This window comes from Anas platyrhynchos, chromosome 1 (genome assembly GCF_047663525.1).
Source record: "Anas platyrhynchos isolate ZD024472 breed Pekin duck chromosome 1, IASCAAS_PekinDuck_T2T, whole genome shotgun sequence".
Classification (NCBI taxonomy): Eukaryota; Metazoa; Chordata; class Aves; order Anseriformes; family Anatidae; genus Anas; species Anas platyrhynchos.
The window spans coordinates 205648416-205668336 of record NC_092587.1 but is presented as its reverse complement, the minus strand read 5'-3'; the positions used below and the strand labels follow the sequence as shown (position 1 = coordinate 205668336).

The 19921-nt window shown below is 53.7% G+C and overlaps 2 protein-coding genes across 9 annotated transcripts in view; one reads left to right on the top strand and one right to left on the bottom strand.

The window, feature by feature from the left end:
* The window catches only part of FAM168A (family with sequence similarity 168 member A), a 161428-nt gene extending 143771 nt beyond the window's left edge, over window positions 1-17657 (top strand). For 4 of the 5 annotated variants that reach the window (XM_038178403.2, XM_038178407.2, XM_072032930.1 and 1 more), the window contains 5 exons: window positions 6009-6134; window positions 10303-10445; window positions 11629-11803; window positions 12884-13014; window positions 13629-17657. In XM_038178403.2, coding sequence (XP_038034331.1) covers window positions 6009-6134; window positions 10303-10445; window positions 11629-11803; window positions 12884-12996 — 557 coding nt within the window. In that variant the 3' untranslated portion in view covers window positions 12997-13014; window positions 13629-17657. The remainder of the gene's footprint in view (window positions 1-6008; window positions 6135-10302; window positions 10446-11628; window positions 11804-12883; window positions 13015-13628) is intronic. The other variant, XM_072032931.1, reaches the window with a different exon arrangement.
* Window positions 1-19921, bottom strand: part of RELT (RELT TNF receptor) — a 66835-nt gene that overhangs the window by 41492 nt on the left and 5422 nt on the right. For 2 of the 4 annotated variants that reach the window (XM_072032928.1, XM_072032929.1), the window contains exons 9-11: window positions 19590-19817; window positions 19367-19502; window positions 18398-19002 (exon numbers count right to left, since the gene is read on the bottom strand). In XM_072032928.1, coding sequence (XP_071889029.1) covers window positions 18955-19002; window positions 19367-19502; window positions 19590-19817 — 412 coding nt within the window. In that variant the 3' untranslated portion in view covers window positions 18398-18954. Of the gene's footprint in view, window positions 1-18397; window positions 19003-19366; window positions 19503-19589; window positions 19818-19921 lie in introns of those variants that run through there. The other 2 variants (XR_011806594.1, XR_011806595.1) reach the window with 2 other exon arrangements.

Genomic DNA, 19921 nt, shown 5'->3' with positions numbered 1-19921 from the left:
CATGGACCAACAGATTTTGGCAGATTTTGGCTCAAGGGATGAGCACACACCACTGCGCCTTTTCCAGGAGCAAAGCATTTTCCTGAAGGGTGTTAGGAGATAAAATATTTCCTCCCGCCCTCTTGATCAACACGTCGGGGCTGCTTTGGGTCTGAGCAGGCAATTTTTCATTTCCCAGAGGGGCACAGGTTGTTGCCTGGATGTTTGGCTTCCACCTTGCTGAGCGTGATGGAGACAGGAGCCGAGGAGGTTTGGGTTTGTAGTCCTTGGTTTGTCCTCCCCGAGCATCCTCCGCTGCCCCACCAGACCCACGCTGGTCTCTTCTCCCCAAAACCAGGCAGATCAGCCTCAGAAGTCCCCTTGCCATTGTTCGCCGTGGAATAATCTGCCCCGAACCTCGTTAGTCCGCGGCTTTCACAAGCACAAAACCACGGAGACTTTGATTTTTCCTACCTTTGTGCTGGCGGCCGGGGCTGTGGGTGTTCTCCCTTTCATTAAAGATACTTAACCTCCCCTCGCTTTGATTCCGGCTGGATTTTATCACTACAATACTTTGCAGCAGGCAGTTCTGCAGATTAATTAAGGCTTGAGTTACCGATTTTTTCTTTTTTTTCTTTTTATTTTTTTTTTAAGCGATGCAAATAATCGTCTGTTGCCTTAGATTTGCATGATGTGAAAGGGGAAGCGAAAGCCCTGGTCAATCTTCTTTGTGCCACTCAGCCTTTTGTTCACTTCCCGGCTCGCCCGTCTGAAGTGCTCTCCTAATCTTTGCCGACTTTCTTTCTCGAAAAAAAAAAAAAAAAAATCAAAATCCTCTGATCATTTTTGTCACCCCCTCGCCGGATTCTTTTTTGTTCCGCGGCTTAATGCTCCGTCAGGAGCGCGTTCGCCGCCGTCGTGACGTTTCCATTTTCACTTCTCTGTTTATGATTCTTAAAAATGCTCTTAATAATTCCCAGATTAGAAAGATCCCGGAGTCCAGCGAGCTGCCAGGCCATTTTCCAGCGAGAACAAAAACCTTCCAGCGCCTCGCAGCGCGCTGGCAGAGCAGGGCTGAGCGCCGCGTTAGCGAGGAAATGGCGCGGATTAAAACCGGCGCTGCTCAGCCCAGCTCCTCTGGCTCGGAAATGTCCTTCCTCCCCCTAAACAACCTCAAAATTGAAATATTTTAGTGGTGTGGCAGTGGGGGAATCACGGGGTTTTGGGATTGATCTCGTAGGAGGCTCGGTTCGGAGCCCTCAGCTTGTTGGTGTGCACCTGGGATGAAGGATGCTCTCCGCAGACCGGCAGCTCGGGATGCTCAGAGCAGGCCAGCAAGTGGGGAAAAGACATCCCCAATCCCACGAGGGAGGATTCTGTCTTTCCACATCATCTTTTGAGGCAGAGAAAAGGCTGCAATCACGGCTCGGACCCTTCTGAAACGTAGAGGGGGGCGCATCCCATGCCAGCAGCTCCCAAAAGCAGGCACAGGCCCCGCTCAGCACCTCCCAGCACCCCCCCCCCCAGGTCAGCAGTCTACAGAAAAAAAACCTAAAAGAGAAAATTAATGATTTTAGAGAGGCAAACAAAGCAAGATAAGCTCTACAAAATATCCCATCGGTGCGTACGTGTGACGGTGTGGGCGGCGTTCTCGGCTGCGTTAAATGGAATTGAGTGAAAGCAATCGGAAAAAAACAGTTTTTATTTTTAAAATCTGCGATTTTTGCAAACAGCAGGCTAATTCCAAATACCTTTTTAAGCATTTTTAGGCGCTGAGCCTTTATCTGCCTGGCTGCAGAAAGCGACGCTGGGTGTTCCCAGCAGAACCGCTGCTCCCCAGCGCATCCCAGCCGCCAACGAGGCGCAGCTCTTCCAGGCCTCCCGGGCTGGGTGGTGGCTGTGCGAGCTGGCAGAAATCCCTCGGGATCATTAAAGGAGCAATCACAAAACCGAATTTCATCTGCTCGGGTATCTGATACTCTTTATGGAGGTTAGCCATGCAAACGTGCCCCTTAACGCTGCTTGGAATAGAGGTTGGAAAGGGTGGGGAGAGCATCCTCAGCTTGGGGCTTCTGGATTTGCTGGGTTATCGCTGATAGAGGTCCACGGAGATGCTGGGATCCACGTGGGAAATCAAACGATTTAGCAGCCCAGACATTTAATTCCCTTGGGAGGAAATGAACTGAGACCTCGAGAGGGACTTGGGGAGGTCTCGAGACCCCTTGGCCCCTCCGGGTCCAACAACAGCAGGGAGAGGAGAGGAGATGGGAAACTGGAACTGGCCTTGAATCCTCCCTCCATCAGAGTCAGGTCTCTAGTGGATATTTGCTAACATTTGAGTGAATTATCACCAAAGGAATGATAAATTCTTCACCAGTTTGTTTTGAACCAACCCTTTCCAAGGAACAGATACAGCCAGTGACTGCATTGCTTGCGAAGCTCAGCAAAAGGAGCCTCAGTCAAGCAAGGGAATGAATTTCTTGCCATCGTGGCTCATTGAAACGACACGGTTCTACTTTCTTCCTCGCTGCATGATTTTTTCTTGCCCATTTTTCAATATTTATTAGAGGGAGAGACGCGAGGAGGGTCACAAGATGACAGTGAAACACCAGCATTGCAAACCCCGGTGCTTGTAGCAAGCCTGGCTATTTCGGATGGTATTACTGCAAAAATCCCTTTTTAGTATGGAAAAATGAGCACCTAAAATCACTCTACTGCAGAGACACAAGGCATGCCAGTTGTTTTTTTTTTAAGATAATGTATGTCTTCATTAAGCCCTGTGTCTGTTCCCTCCTAGGCATTCTGTCTTCCTGAGCTGCTTGTTTTGTTTTAGCTTCCTTCATTAACGTGCGCTTTTTATTTTCCTGAAAGTAGGGCATGCACTTTTCGTGTGGAGACTGGCTCCTGCTTTCACCGTACCTATTAATAATGCAGCAGGGAATAATGCTTCGTGTCCATTACCGCGGTGCCCTGACGGAGCAGAGCAGACATTTCTCACGTCAGCCCAGGAAATCGCGGCTCCGTGCGGCCGCCGTCGGCGCGTTGGGGCACAGGATGGAGGCTGTGAGCTCTCCATTCCCCTGTGCCTGCTTCAGGATCCACCCAGAAGGAAATATTGCTCCGCAGGGGCAAAGTATAGGCATCCTCTTTCCCCACTGAAGTGCTCTAACCACCCTCTGGAGACGCCCGTCCTCTCCCTGCCGACTATTTGGGGCCATCAGTAGGTTCCCTAGGGTAGGTGTCTGGGGTCTGGCGGTGAGAGCATCCCGTAGAGCCTTGTAGGGCTTTCCAAGAACAAATGCTCCCACCATTTCGAGGCACTCAGGCACACGGTGATGGGACCACCTGGGGAATTGAGCTTCTTGCAGGCTTTATGCAATGCTCAAGGCTACATCCATCACAAATAAGGGAGGGGAGCAAGAGGTTTATATACTCTATATACCACATCGTCTGCTTGGTCCTGTCCTTGCGATTCTGCACTCAGTTAATACACAGAATTTTCTTCAGGCACAACTGGTTCATAATATTTTTTTCTCTTTTCCACTTAAAACATGCCCTGAACATTGCTGGAGGAGGCTGACCCCAGCACTACAGAGCCCCACGCTCAGCTGGCATCACTTGCACCCCTCCCACCAAGAGGTTTGCCAGCAGATAATGAAGAAAAGCTCGTTATTTTGCGATGAATAGCATCTAAAGCAAATCCAGAAGATACTGGCAGGAGGAGATAGACCTCAAATGATGTCGGATAGTCATGGTTGGATCATAACCCCGTGAGTTGTAGCTCCTGCGCAGGACCAGGAGATATTATTGTGCCGAGGTGCCTCCGTAGCTCACTTTTTGTGGAGTTTTAAGTGATGGATTCTCCAAGGATCGGTGATTTAGTGTCAAGGACAGGCTCCCAGCCGCATCGGGCCCAAATTGCCGTGACCGTGATGTGGGTCTGATGTGGAGAGGAGCAATCGCCGAGGAAGGCTCTGTGTAACATCGGAGTAAATCGTCTCATCGCTTTCGGAGATTAAATCCTTTGTGAAGCTGGGCAGCAAAAATGAATCTGGTTTTGAATAAAAGCGTAAGGGAAAGAAAGTTTCATCTCAGAGCTGGCGGCATGCTGAAGATGGAGCAGAGCAGTTGGAAAGCTGCAATTATTTCTGCAAGCCCTTGCAAGGGGCTGTGGGCTCAGAGCGTGGCCAGTCCTGGGGTGATGGAGAAATCACACCCTGAATCTCTCTTCCCAGAGCCTCCTGCTTTTCTCAGGAGGAAGGTAAGGAGGGAGGAGCACATTTCTATGGCTCCATCAGACGGGGGAGGATAAGGATCCCCCATCCTTCTTCAGGCCACGGTGTCCTTTCTAAACAGCTCCTCTTTCTGCGCCAGACAGATTTGTCTGAACTTGGCTGCTTCTGCTGTCACAGTTCCCTGCCTATGAAACCACAAAATCACATCTCTGTTGCCCAAAGTTCCTTTTTTTTTTATTTTTTCCCCCCTCCACAAGGCTCTTGACCCAGAACCCCTTTGCTGAGTGCCTGAGGAGCTCTGGGAGCACTCGTTAGTGGGCAGCCAGCCCAAATCAGCCGTTCAGTGTCCATAAAATCAAGCAGCAAAGTACCCCAGGGCTTCATCTTGCCTTGGCTCCCTCAGGTCCCCAATCCACTCAGCACACACACGAGGGGAGCAGAGCCAGCGTTGAGCTCTGGAGGCCTTGGGGAATTCAATAATTTGGTGTCGAGCGAGCGTGTCAACAGCCGAGCTTCTGATTTTCAACCAAAATACCTTTAAAGAAGACATAAATTGGAGATTTCAGCTGACTCCGGCAGCTGCCTCGTTTTGTCTTCTGCACCCTCATCGGCTTCTGCACCGATTGGCCCTCCCCCCTTCTGCTTTCCTCAGCAGCTGGGTGTGTGAAATACGTACCAAAAACAGAAAACCTAGAGCTTATTTCTTTTATAACAACAGCTGGATCAACTTGTGAAGGGGCTGAGCTGTGAGGAGAGGCCCTCCCGGGTGGTCGAACAAAGGCTGGGCCTACCTGAAGGCCGCACGCCCCCGTTGATAAGGAAATGGGAATTAAATGACCTGAAAGGAGAAAAGACACCCAAATTTGAGACTAGTGGGAACAGAAAAATGGTGACAGCTCCTCTGTTTCAGAAATAAATGAGGAGAAGACCTGGAAAGCTCTGGGAAGGATGAAGGCAAGGTCGGGCTTCTCCATAGACGTGCTCCAGACAGCCCTAAGCACAAGGGCAGTGGCACTGGCGACATATTTGGCTATAGGATAAAGGCATAGCACGTCATACCTTGAACCAAGGAAGGTTTGGGTTGGCCATAAGGAGGAATTTCTTCATGAAGAGGGGCAAACATTGGACTGGGATGTCCAGGGCAGTGGTGGAGTCCCTGTCCCTGTGGGCATTCAAGAGATGTGGCTTTGGGATCGTGGTTTGGTGATGGGATTTGGTAGGTCAGGGTGATGGACTTGATGATCTTGAAGGTCTTTTCCAGCCTTAAATGATTCCGTGATTCCGTGATCATAGAATTAGCATTATGGTGGTGAAGTCCAAGACATTTTCCTCTTTCAGAAAATCAAAGACCCACAAAATAACCGAATGCTGGTGCCGCCTTCTCCAATCCCGCAACATTTGCCTCTTGAGATTTCTCCTGGCTTGTCTTACGTGCCTCCATCAGTACTACTTCATTAATCAGGACGATCTGCCTCGTGTTGCAGGTTGCCTTGTTTCAGAGCCCCCTCAATCCTGTAGGGTCGGGCTGTCTCTCTAAGCATCTGCTGGCTGGAAGTCACGATTTCACATAGGCTTACGGTGCAAAACCAGTGTTAGCATGCTGCTCCAAAAATCCCCCTGTCCCCAGAAATGTCCTCAAAGCCACCCACGCTGGTCGTGTACCCCGTGTAGACCAGCCACACGTGGGAAACAAGGAGGAAAAGGGAGGAGGGCAGCCAAGTGGCTTAAATGTGACACAACTGCGGGCTGTTGTGCCTTCGGTGCTCTAACATTTCTTTTCTTTTTCTGCTCAAGCTACACTTCTGATGAAGCAAGCCTGGCCACAGACCTCCTCGTCCTGTGCCACGGAGGGCACCTTCCACCTCCCAGTGGACACTGGGACCGAGAACAGAACTTATCAGGCTTCTTCTGCAGCATTCAGTAAATAAACCTTTCCTTTGGGGTTTTACGTGGTTGTTCCGTGCCCGTTTGCCTCCCCTCCTTTCCTTGTGCCTCTGGGGGGGTTTGTTTGGAACGGGCTCATCATCATTTGCAACCGAGGGGATAATTCTGGGGGTGTTCATGTGTCCTACCCCGAGGGCTGAGCCCTGGAGGAGGGATGGGTGCTGCAGGTCCCTGGGGTCCTGAGGATGGGAGCACCGCTCTGCTGCCACGCAAGATGTCACAGAGCTCTGGATTTCTGTGTGTCCCCTCTCTCTGCTGTTTGCACTTCTTAAAAATGGGAAGGAGTGTGAAAAGGAGAGCCCTGACCCTCCTTATGCTCCTTAGGAGGAGGAAAAGGCACTTGGAGAAGGGCCAAGGTCTTTGTTTCGGCTCTTTGGTCCACACGACGTTGCTTGCAGGTGCTTACCTGTAGCCGTGATGCTCCTGCAGAGCATTTGGGCACAGCCTGGATATATTCAGACAAGCCCTCTTGTTATTTTAGCAGCATTCCTCGTGTAGCAAAACCAAGGGGAGAATATTTCTTACAGCTTTTAAAAGCGAGAGAGAATTCCAGAATAACACGTGGCTTTCCAGGAAGCCCGGTGAAATTCCCACCTTGTAAATCAAATGACCAGAACGGAGGTGGGAGGAGAGGGAGTTGGTTACAGATCATGGGAGGTGTAATCTCATCTGTATGGGGCCGAGTAATTCCTGCAGCAGAGGCATCACACTAAAAACACGGATAGCACGGGGAACGCTGCAGGCGTGAGGCGGGACCACGCACAGGGGCAAATTTCAGGTAGGAAAAGATGTAAAAGAAACCATTGGTGCCTCTAAACACCCTTGGGGCTTGGAGAAACTCCCAGGCTTATTTGGAGGAAAAAATAAGGTCTGTTAAGTGACTCGGTGAGGCTGGGAACGCTACAAACCACCCCATATGGGCTGAAGTATCCAGGGCTGGGGGTCTGCTCCGGGCTGCTTTTCGCTGCTAAATTAAATCAAAGAATGAGTTTAGGGGAAGAGCTATGGCTTCTTTTTGATAACAAGGAAAATATTATAAGCACTGGGAAGGCAGGGAGGTCCCTGCCATTCTTTAGAGGAGGGTCTCCGGGTCTGACATGGGATGTGGGCTCTGTGTCCCACCTAATTAACGGGGTTACAGGGAGCAGTCACTCATCTTCTGGTGCAGTGTCTTAATTCCGTGGTGCCAGCATCTTCTCCCCACAGGACCTATTTTTTCAGCAGTTCCTGGGGCTTTCCTCCAGGACGGATGCAGGAGATGCAGGGAAAGAAACGAGGCTCCTACCCTGGGTGCTGGGATGTTGCTCAGGGCTATAGGATCAGCTCCTCATGCCCTGTTGGTCCTGGCACCGTCCTGGCCCCGGCACACTTTGGCCATTATCACATGCCGGGGGCTGTTCTTTGGGCTTAGAGTCACGAGCTGCAATAAATAGGGCAGGCTCTGTAAAATCAGGAGCAGTTCAGATGGGGCACCCTGAATCAGTTTGATCCCCCCTTGCCCAGGTTTTCTCCGAACCAGGCTCTCGAGGGACGTTGAGAACTTTCTCGTGGGCATCAGCAAAGCGCCCAAGCTGGATGGAGGAGAGCCATGGGGAAGCCTTGGATGGTCCCGGGGTGAGCAGTGCCCACAAATATGCACTGGAGCCACTCTCTGAAGATGGATAAACACGGATTGATAAACAGGGGCTGCTCAGTACCTGCAGAAGAGGTCCCAAGGGTTGGAATGGGCTCTGAACCTGCAGTGAGAGCCTTGTTTAGGGGCTGGACACGTGCCTCCATCGTGGCTAAGGTGTGAGTATCCACCTTCTCCTGCTCAGCAGTATTTCTAAAAAGCTTCTCGTTGCTGGAGGAAGAGCCAGGCTGGATGGAGGAGGGTGGAAGAGGCAGGGCCAGACGCCGGGAGCAAGCTGGAGACCACGCAACCACGAGGGACCTCGCGGGCACGGAGCCATCGTGTCACCTCCAACCGGTTGCAAACATCCGTCCATTGCGTTTGGGTTTTATTTTTTTGCACCTTCAGCATGACAGCACTGCAAAATTAAACTCTGGCCAACGTATGTGGGTGGTACAAGGGGAATCTCTGCTCCTAAGCAAACCCCAAAAGGATCGAGGCCGTTTTATGGGGAACACTGGCCCTGAGCCCCAGACCTCGCTGCTGCATGGACACCCAGCATTTACCAAATACCAAAATACCTCTTGGATTTCCCAAGAGCCCATTTTGATGCTCTTCATGCCAAAACGAGAGAAACTGGTGATACAAAATCCATCACAGAGCTTCTTTTATTTTTATTTTTTTTTTCTTGTTCCACCTCCACAAGCCGTAGTGGTAATATAGGAAAAAAATTACCCGTTCAATTCAGCGCACTTCTCCCATGCAGGATCAATAAGGGTGAGATTCCTGGAGTGGCACGAGGGATTTAATCAGCAATTTTAATAGCAGCTGCAGCTTAAACGCTCACTCTTGCCTTTAAAATCCCAGCCCGCTGCTGAACCACGGGGCGGCGGTGGCACAGGCCACGCGAACTTTCTAATCCTAATAAGGTGTTAGATGGTCGTAATTAGGCTTGACAATTAGCTGTCAGACGTGTTTTTTTTCCAAGGGTGGTTTAAATAAGCATGTGCCATAAAACTTAAAAAAAAACAACAAAAAAAACCATAAAACATAAAACAAGTCATTTTTACCCGCAAACAGCACAAATTGTTCAATTTTTTCCTGATTTATAAACAAGGAAGACTGAACCTGCCCAGATTATTATTTTTAATACCTTTTTTTTTAACACAGCTGCTAAATTGTTCATGTTTCAGTGATGGGGGAACCGCAGCAAGGTTCGGTGTCTGTGCTCAGAGTGGTAAGGGTGCAGCGTTGAGCTCCGGCAACAAAGCGTGTTGCTGAGAACCGACAGCCTCCGAGGTCTGTGCTTGAAAAAATGAGATGAAAACAGGAAAAAGTCCCTCGTAGAGAAGAGCTGAGGTTGGTCTGCAAGTGCCAGGGCGGTGTTTTTGGAGGATTGTGATCGAGGAGCCTCCAGTTCTGCGTGTTGGATGTGGAGAGAGGCTCTTGCTTGGGGAAGGCTTTGGAGCAATGCCCCGAAGGTGGTGACAGAAGGCTTTCCGAAGATGATTTCCCCACTCTGATGATGCTTTCCAGGGGCTGGCAGGGGCTGGTGATGCTCTCAGTGCTTCCTAGGGGCTGGCAGGGTCTTGGCGAGAGACATCGGGAATCGGCCATGCGGTGTAGGCCGCAATCGGGACCAAGCGGTTGGGTTCAGAGTCACCAACGGGGTCCCAGCCCCTCTGCTCCCTAATTAACACATTTCTCCCCATCTGCGGTCATCAGGAGGCAGCGAGAGGCTGTTTGGGAGCTCCTGGAAAGCTCCTCGTTATCTTCAAGCCCTTTCAGCGCTGGGTGGATAACGCGGCCTATTTGCGGCCTCCAAACCTCGTCCTTCGTTAATTGCTGCCCTGAACTCTAGTTGAGTCAATTAGTTTGTTATCTTGGAGTGTTTCGACGTCTTATCGCTGTGCTGAGCCTTGACTTCTCCTCTCCATCCTGTGCAATCTCCGGGGCCTTTTTTTCTCCCAGCCGTGGAATCTCCTAATTTCAGGGAGGTCCCTTAAAAACCAGACAAATATCTCCAGCGTGCCTCAGAGCAGCATGAGCTGGTGTTCCTGGAAAGAAGGTGTAATTCTGTAAGCCTGGGCAGCTCAAAATGATGTAAATTTTGCTAAAATACCCCAAAGGGACACCCCCGGCCATCGGGTGCCAGCCCAATTGATGCAATCGCCTCATCCTTTTTTTGGGATGGACACAAAGGTGGTGGAACAGCACCTATTAAAATGAGGTGACCTTTGGAGGTGCACAAATGACTCTTTTGGTGAGGATAACCCAGTCCGGAGAGCCCCACTATGATCTCTGGGGCATGGTGAGAAGAAGGGGACACCTCTCCGAGTGACACAGCCCGGCTCGCCCTGAGCCACCCAGCCCGTAATTAAGGCAAAAGGGCATCGTCGTTATGGTTTTAGCCCTATTAATTGAGTCCCTATTAATTTAGCCCTATTAATTTAGCCCTATTTATTGAATCGGCTGTCTCAGCAGCTTGAAACCCTGCCCCTAACCCAGGCTGTTCGTGTCTCTCTGCTCCAGGGTACACTGCGGGGACTCCCTACAAGGTCCCACCGACCCAGAGCAACAACGCGCCCCCTCCCTACTCTCCGTCTCCGAACCCGTACCAAACGGCGATGTACCCCATCAGAAGTGCCTATCCCCAGCAGAATCTGTACACCCAGGTACGTGCCTCGCTCCTCGTCTCGGGTCCCGGGCAGCCGAGGATCCTACGGGGCCGTGGCCGTGGCCGGCAGCGACGTCCTGGAGGGATGGAGAGGTTGGGTTGGGATGAGCAGTGGGATCAGCGGGGTGACATCGCTGGGGATGGGGTCTGTTCCATAATTACACCCCTGGGAGTGGGGGCTGTTCCCCCAAAATCCCACGCCTGGCTGCTGGGGTTCAAGCCTGGCTCTGTGTCCTAAATCAGCCCGCGTGACCCCAGGGTCCCCGTGCTGGTGGCGTCGCACTCGAGGTGCCCGCCACGTCCCGTAGAAGTGTGTCACCTTGGTGACAGCACAAATTCCTTTGGGCAAGACCCAGATTTGTGTCCTCCCCCAAGCACTTGGGATGAACTTCTAGGGCCATCATCCTGCTCTTTGTGCTGCCTCTACAGGACCCCGCAGTTGGTCCCCCCAAATCCCCCGAAACCTCCTGAAAATCCCCTTTATGCTGCGGATCACGCGCTCCCCGGAGCAATCTGGCCCTGCCGCGTTTCCCTTCCTTTTTAATGCCAAATTCAACTCCTCCTGCAGCCACAAACTGATTTCTCCATGCCCGGCTGGGACTGGAGCATCTCCTTTTCCCTGTTTTGCTCCCTCCCTTGTTCTGATCCCTCTGATTTTTCCCTGTTGGAATCATGAGGACGCTGGTGCTGCCTGCCCCATGCATCTCTTGCCCTTGCACCTCTCACAGTTCAGGCAGCTCATTATTTAGGATGTGGGGCTTTCTCTGTTGGCTCCTTTATTTTATTCCCACCCATCCTTCCCCTTCGTTTCTTCCACCTCTTGCTCATTTTGTCCACCAGCAGCCAAAGGATTTGGGGCTCAGGCCCCATTTCATCCCGCCAAACCACGCGCCATGGCTCGTCCCCTACCCGTGATGCTGATCCCCATCCCATTCCCACTGCAGGAAAAAAAAAATAAATGGTTGAAATGATCCTTGGGGAGCTCTGAAAGAGTCAGAGATTTACAAAACATGACCAGAGCAGGAAAATTTGTCCAAATTGCCTCTTTTTTGGGGTTCGGTGCCGCCGTAGCTGCGTGCTGGTGGCGCCCGCTGGGCGCAGGGCTGCGTTTGCACCCTCTATAAACCCCGCCTGGTGCCGGGTGCCAAAAAAAACTCCCTGCTTTTCCCCTTCTCGAGCAGGGAGCTTACTACACCCAGCCGGTGTACGCGGCGCAGCCTCACGTCATCCATCACACCACCGTGGTGCAGCCCAACAGCATCCCGTCGGCGATCTACCCGGCCCCCGTGGCTGCGCCCAGGACCAACGGCGTGGCCATGGGCATGGTCGCGGGGACCACCATGGCCATGTCGGCAGGTAAGAGGCTCCCCGAGGTCAGAGCTCGTGGCTCGGGTGGGACAAACCCCAAAATGACCCGTGCAGGAGGTTTTCCTGGCCGTGGGCAGCGGCGGTGCCTGCCCCCAGGGGACCGCAGCGAGGCTAGCGCGTCCTACGACACCCCCAGGGAAGCACAAAGCAGCTTTGCCTCCTGGTTTGCTGCTCCTTCGCAGGCAAAACACAATTAATTTGCACCAAATCTTGATACCACTCCCATTTTTGGGGTAGCACAGGAGACTTTCCTTCCATTTGGCCCCCGTTTGCATCCTGGAATCTATTTTTCTTCCCTCTGTTCCCTAAATAGAGAAATAACCGAGCTCGTCTCCAAATACTGCTGCATTTCTGTCCTCAAGCTCCTTTGCTGAGATCCTTTCAAGGTCTTTCTGCACAAACTGACAAAATTAACCTTGGTTTGTGCATCGTTGCTGAGCCCTGAGTGCCTCATGCGTGGGGTTACTTAAATCCAGGCACAAACGTGATTAATTGAGAGCGCATCAAGCACGGACATGGGGTGTGTTCATTTTTTTTCCCCAAAGCCTCTATTTCTCTCAACAATTCGCGGCGTTGTGCATTGAGTGGTGCAAAGAAAGGCGTTATTCACCCCTCTGCATCTGCAGGAGCTGTGAAACAGGACTCGGCTGAGGGAACCACTCCGAGAGAGATTTATTGGTGCTTGTGCCGAGAAGTGGGAGATGCGATTCATGCCTGGAGGATGCTTTAAAGTTTCAAGTAGCCCGTTACGCCTAAACCAGGGAAATTTGGGGCTGTGTTCGCCCTCCTTGTGTCTGCTGTGCAAATTCTCCCCTAAAATCTTGATGTGCATCAGCTGCAGAGCAACACAGAAGGGGCTGGCACCAGGCTCTCTGCCCCGTGGCTAGCAGAGGACGCTCGTGGTGCGTCCCGAGGCACCAGGAACATTTATTTTTTTAAAATAAAACCGGGGCAGGGGGTGAGCAGCAGCACCCAGGGGTGCCCCCAGCCCCAGCCAGGCTGTGGCGGTGGCTCCAAAAGCTGTGAAATGGCCATCACGTGAAGAATTCCCCCTTTTTCCCCTTGCAGGAACCTTGTTGACCACCCCACAACACACCGCAATCGGAGCACATCCAGTTTCCGTGCCAACGTACAGGGCTCAAGGAACCCCCACGTACAGCTACGTACCTCCACACTGGTAAACCCACCGGCCAAGTCATGTAAGTGCCACCCCAGAGCTTCCCCTGCTCTGTCCCCATACAGAGCTGGCCCTATAACAGGGCACCGAGGGCTCTGCCACGACCCCGTGCGCCCCAGGAGGGTCTTGGCTGTGTTTCCAGCCCTCTTTTGCTGGATGCTCCAGCTGCAGCTGGGGCTGGAGAGGGAATCCTCCTTGCCTTCATGGGTTTGGGAAGGTTTGGGATGCTTTCACATCATGGAGCAGAGCTTTCCCTGCTGAAATGTGTCGGGAGAAGTCCCCTTTTCCTGCCTCTTTGGTGCCAGCCAGGCTGCGTGTGGGTTGGCGTGGTCCTTGGGGTCCCCAAAATCGGAGCACCGGTGATGGGGATGCAGAGCAGGTCCCTCTTATCCCATGGGTCACCCTACATCTCTCCATGCTCCTCACATAACATCAGAGAAACCCATCCCACGACAAATTGCCCGGTGAAATTAGATGGCCACGAGCTTAAAGCTCTCTGCTGGTGCCCCGACGCTTTCTCAGCTCCCTCCACGCCCCAAAAAAACCTCCTGCAGCGCGAGCCAAGGTTGGAGCCCGACCTCACTTTGCCACCCCGGTGCCCCCAGCCCCTTCCGTGATGTCTCTGCTCTCTTCCAGATCCAGAGTCAGACATCGTATGCAACTCCACAAGTCTTACATCGGGGCTGCGGCCGCCGGACTGCAGCACCTCGTCTGTTTGCGAGAACAAAAGAAAACAAAAAAAAAAAACAAAAAAAAGGAAAAAAAAAAAGTGCAAGGGTCACTTTATGCATTCTTTAGTGGTTTTTGTAAAAGCTGCTTTTTCTAATCTTCTGCCTCTTTTTTTTTGTTGTTGTTTTGTTTTCCCCCCTCCCCGACCCCCATCAGTCGTGTAACACACATCCCGACACGGAGCAATAGTAAAGGTCTCTCTTTGGTCCCGTCGTCTGCAAGCTCAGCATATTTCACTCAGATCCCCCCCATTTCTCATTCGTTTGGGTTCTTTCCGTGTTTTTTTCTCCATTTCTTTCCCTTGTTGTTGTGGTTGACAAGAGCCTAGGTTTTCCTTTCGCCTAGTACGAGTGGTTTGGTGTTCAGGGTACGACGTGAAAAGCACAGCGTGGGTAAGGCAGGCTTGTTCCCATTCGCTCGGGGTTTGTTTTTTTTTGGGATGGGGGGGATGTTTTTAGTTGAAGAACATTAAATTATTTAATCTTCCGTAACACGTTACAGGAAAATTGGTGTCTTCCAGGTAGCTGTCATGATCGATCCTAACGCCTGCTCTGCGGTGAGGTGCTGAGCTCGCCCTCCTCGCTTGTAGGACGTAGGAGGACCACTCGCCAGCGGGTCTGCTGTGACAAAAAGGGGCAAAAAAGTGTTTTTTGGCACGGGAAGGGGCGGCCAGGACCTCCCCAGGATCCTTTTGGGCACGGTGAGAGATTCCCCAGCCTCTTCTCAGCCCGGCTGGAGGTTGGGGAATGGGAGCGCGGAGCCCAGCGGTCTGGGGACGGAGGCTGGCTGGTGAGGGGGTGCCCCCTGCCCCATTTTTTTTTGGGTTACGGACGAGGTTGGAGGAGAAATGCTCCTCCAAGTGGTGAAGATCCAGCCAGAGGTGAGGGGCTCGTGGAGGCTGTGAGGATTGGGGCTGTTTCTGGGCACTTTTGGCTCGCCCATAGGCGCACGGTTGGTGGCACCCCGCTCGCCGGGCTTCCCCGAGGTGCCCGAGGGCTCAGGGGGCTGTCTCGAGGGCATTCCCGCTTGCAGACAACACCATTTGTAAATTCTCAGCAAAAACTAGATTTTTCTTCCTTTTTCCTAAGAGAAAAAAAAAAAAAGATTTCGGATTTTTCCCTCCAGCGTGCCAAAATATTTGCGCTCGCCCCGCAGCACGCGTGCGAGTCCCGCAGCCCCCGGGCTCTGCGATGCTCCTGGAGCCCTCCGACAGCTCCAGCCCCTTGGTGGGAAGCATCCCTGTGGTTTTTGAGCCCTTGAAAAGCACCAAATGCTCAGTTTGGGGAGGAAAGTGCCAGAAATGGTGCAGAGCTGCTGGTTACGGAGTCTCCTCCTCGCTGGTGGGATCTGATGAGGTTTGGGTGTGTTTTTTTCTTTATTATTTCCTTCCCCTGGCTCAATGGCACCCGCGGAGGGCGAGGAGCCAAAACCTTTCCTGCCCGTGGGGGCGAGAGGCTTGGGCGAGCCCTTTTGGCAGCCAAATTTTGGTGTTTTGGTTGCAGAAGGGTTTCCATCATGGGTTTTGGAGGATTTCCATCCCAAACCCAGCGCTCTGCCACCTTTGCAGGCACCCATGGGGAGAACCGGAGCTGCGGGGGACCCCGGAGAGGCCAAATTTTGGGGTGGGGGCTCGCTCCTGAGGGCGCTGCCTTTTCCTCTGCCCATATCCACGGTGAGAAAAAGGTGCCCAGGAGGTGGCCGCCGTGCTCCTGCCCCCACCAAAGCCACCTTGGAGGTGGTGGGGAGAGAGCAAGACCTTGCTAACCGGGCTGGCCTCGCAAGGGGCGGTGACATTTTTGGGGACGCACCAAAGCTCCTCTGCCCTCGCTTTTATGGGAGGAAATCCAGGCAGAAGGACGAGGTTTAATGGGCAAGAGGGGTTAAAATCCCCTTAGAGGTGATGGAGCCACTTTTCCAGAGGGCAAAACTCTGGGAAAAAGGAAGGTTTTTGCCATGAAAATCCCTTCCCAGCCATAGTTAGGACCGGGACCTCCAGCCCCATGTCGCCCTGGCTGAGGCTGACGAACCCGAATCACCCAGTAAAGCTTCGGTGTGGTTGGAAATTTGTAATTTCAGCGCTTTTTACCCTTCTGTGTTCTTTAAAGTTTCCGTTCTGGTCTGGTTTCACGGCGGACGTTTGCTGTAGAGGCGAGGAGCGCGGCGGGCGAAGCGGTGCCGGCCGCTTTTGGGGGCTGGGGGCTCTGCTTCTGGCTGGGGGGACACGACCGGGACCCCCAAACCCAGCCCCTAGCGAGGAATTTGGCCCCGAGGAATTCCCCCTAGCGAGGAATTCCCCCTCCCGGAGGAATTTGACCCCCATGGCACGGGGTTGAGGAGCCCAAATCTCGCCCGGAGAGCGAAAATCCTCGCGTTCGGGGCTTTGTTTTTGAAGCTAAAATCCAACCAGCTGCAGATAGCAATAAGAGCCGTGGGGTACCTGTAAATCCACTTTTTTTTCCCTTTCTTCTCCTTTTTTTTGTTGTTGCTAAACTGCTCTTTCCAGTCCGAGTGAGGGCTGTGGCTCCTTCCCCTCCCTGCAACCCTGGGTTTTGGCTGCGAGCGCCCAGCACCGACTGTCCCGTGTGTCCCCTTCCCTTCCCTTCCCTTCCCTTCCCTTCCCTTCCCTTCCCTTCCCTTCCCTTCCCTTCCCTTCCCTTCCCTTCCCTTCCCTTCCCTTCCCTTCCCTTCCCTTCCCTTCCCTTCCCTTCCCTTCCCTTCCCTTCCCTTCCCTTCCCTTCCCTTCCCTTCCCTTCCCTTCCCTTCCCTTCCCTTCCCTTCCCTTCCCTTCCCTTCCCTTCCCTTCCCTTCCCTTCCCTTCCCTTCCCTTCCCTTCCCTTCCCTTCCCCAACCCAACCCAACCCAACCCAACCCAACCCAACCCAACCCAACCCAACCCAACCCAACCCAACCCAACCCAACCCAACCCAACCCAACCCAACCCAACCCAACCCAACCCTTCCTTATCCCATCCCCATCCCTTCTCCATCCTTTCTCCATCCCTTCTCCATCCCCTTCCCTTCCCCAACCCTTCTCCATCCCCATCCTTTCCCTTCCCCATCCCCTCCCCTTCCCCTTCCCTTCCCTTCCCCATCCAGGCGGCCGTGCGGGATGGTTTCTCGGCTGTGCCCTAGCAACTCTTTCCCGTGGGGAAAACAGGCAAACAAAGCCTGGTAAGGAGCCCGGGAGGCAGGAGAGCTTTGGCACGGCGTGCCACAGCCTGACCCTTACAAATCGTTGCGTTTTGGGGATTTTTCGCCCCAAAAAAGCAGCAAAAAACGTGGTCTGATGACCGCTTTTACTGGCCAGGCTGTAGGAAAAACCCCAATCGACCCACAGCGTCCCATCCCTCGGTGCAGGGCGAGCGGCAGGAGCCATGGGGATAGCGGTCGGCAGGGCTGGGGGGCCACTGGGCTGCATTGAGGAGGGGGAAAGGGGGCGTGGGGGCATCACACAGACCCCAAATCCTCCCCATCCCACAGCACGGAGCCGCCGAAACCCAACCCGCGCGCCCCATCCGTCTCTCTCCATCGGCGTTTTAATTCCTTTCGACCAACAGCACGGCTCGGATCAGCTCGTTTTTAGCTGTTATTGGAACTCTTAAGCAAAAAAAAAAGATTAAAATATATATAAAAAAAAAGAAATAAAGATGTCTTCCAATCAGTCTCCCAGGTGTGTAGGGAACACGGCCTCGAACCGACGCGCTGGAGAGCCCCACGGCCGCGGCTTGTGAATATAAAAGTGTAAATCTGGCTTTTTCGGTTGTTTTTTTTTTTTTGTTATTATTATTATTTTTTTTTCCTCTGTTCCCTTTCGTCCCGAAGATCAGTCCGTGATCTCCCTGACGGGTTTCAGCCAAGAGTTTGTAACTGTACGATATTTACTGTAAGATGTAGAACATTCGATAACTATTAAAAAATGTTTCCAAAAAAAAAAAAACCAACCCAAAATCGGCCGAAACACGACGCAGCCCGCGGGGGTTTGATGCTTTTTTGGGGCCGTGACGGGGTCCTGCAGGGCCCCACACCACAAATGTGCTCCGGGAGGGTTTGTGGGGGATGAATGGTGCTGACTTGAGCCCCTGGTCCTAATACAGCCTCACCACCCCAATATTCTCCGTGGTGGGATTTTGGATGGAGCCCAACCTTGGTTGGGCGCACAAGGGGATTTGTGCCGTGCCCCAGGGGACCAGCATAGGCTGAGATGCTGAGCACTGGGTTTTGGAGAGATACCAGCTCCTGGTGACCCCAAAAAGGTCTGGCTTCCAACTGGGATGTCCCCAAAAAGGTCTTGTTTCCAACTGGGATGGCCCCAGTGTCCTCCCAAAGCCACCTCCTCCAGCCCAGGGGTGCCACCCCTCCAGCCCAGGTCACCAAAACCCTCCCCGTAGGGGTCCCCATGCGGTGGCTTTGCCAAAATCACGGTTTGGAGAGCAGAATGGGACCTCCCTGCTGGGTCCCTGCCCCCTTGCTGACACCCATGGGTGTCACCATCCCCCCGAGGCCACCTCCAGGCTGGGTGCCAGTTGGAGAGGACAAGGGACCGGGCACCTCTCCGGGTGACATGGGATCGTGCCCCCCTTGGGACCACATCGCTGAGTCCCCCCCAGGTCCTGCCTTAACCCCATGGAGGAAATAAGGGAAAAAAATAAGAATAAAAACCAAAGAAACATCAAAGCCTAGGTTCCTGCCCCAAAACGGAGCACGTTTATTAACGTCATTTCCAGGAACAAACCCAGGAGGCTTCAAATAAAAAAAATATTTAAGAAACCACGAGACGAAGGGCTGGGTAAATAAATACAGGGGAAAAAAAAAAAAAGGGGCAATGCTGCCCCAAAACGGGGTGCTGGGGAGTGCCAGCGCTGGTGCCAAGCCTGCTGTGGGCAGTGAGGCTGGGGACAGGGAGGGGACACGGTCCCCTACGTGACCAGGGGGGGTGTCCACGGTGTTTGTGACTTCGTTTCCAGAAATTAACCAAAAGAGGCTTTAAAAAATAAAAATAAAAGTAAGAATCCATCACCCGATGGCCATAAAGGGCCCGGGTGGGGTGAGCGAGGCGGTGCTGAGCCCCGGCGAGCCGCCGTCGTCCTGGTGCCACCGAGCTGGGGACATCCACCATGGGGAGGGGGACACACCACGGTGGCACCCCCTTCTTTGGCTGGGCGGTGCTGGGTCACCCTGCGGGGTGCTGAGCCCCTCATCCTGCAGCAGGGACGATTTGGGGACCCCCGGGGGCGTCACATGGCGAGGGTGCTGTCCCCAAGCCTGGCTTCCGAGGGGCTGCCCTGAGGGGGGGGCAAAGGGGACCGTGGTCACAGGGGTGGGGGTGACATCCATCCCATCCCATCCTGCTGCGCTTGGTCCCCATCGCCCAGCACCTCCCAGCCCGTGAACCCCTTCTGAAAAAACCTTCTTAGGTCTGGAAAAAGAAATCCCAAAAAGTTTGCGCCCCACTGGAGAGCCCCAAAAGCGCCGGGCAAGGCTGAGAGCTGCCCTCAGTAGGCTTCAGAGTGAACAGCCTGGTGCAACACCACGCCGTTTCCCCCAGGAAAAAAAACCCAAAAGCAGAAGGGCACCAAGATCCCAGCCCCTCCCGGAGCCCTGCACGCCCCCAACCCCAGGGTTGCCCCTCCTGGGCCCCCTCCTCACCTCGGGGTGGCTCTCGGTGCTCTTCAGCCACGACGGCCTCGTCCCGCTGCCAACAGGGAGGGGACCCCGGGATGGGTCACCCCCGGTCCCCGCTGTCGTGCCGGGCTTCTGCTCGGGGATACGGGACACCCGAAACCTGCAGGGGGACACCCCGTGAGCACTTCTGGGGGGACACACACAACGGGGACCCCCCCACACCCCCGTGCGCCCACCCCGTGCTCACCTGCCGACGGAGAGGATGGTGATCTCGCCGGGGCGGCCGGCCTTGGCCCCGGGTTTGGTGGCCTTGGTGGCATTAACGGGGGACGGCAGCACCTGGGGCCACTTCTTCTGGCTGCAGCGGGTGCAGGGGGGGTCCGAGGGGGGGTCCAATTTGGGGGCCGGGCCGTGCACCGTGTGCAGGTGCTGCTGGTGCCGGCACGCGGGGGGAAACTGAGGCAGGAGGTGCAGCCTGCAGGGGGGGGACAGGAGATGCCAGGTACATGGGGGGGGGGCTCAGTGGGGTTGGGGGGGCTCAGTAGGATCGGGGTGGGGCTCAGTAGGGTTTTGGGGTCT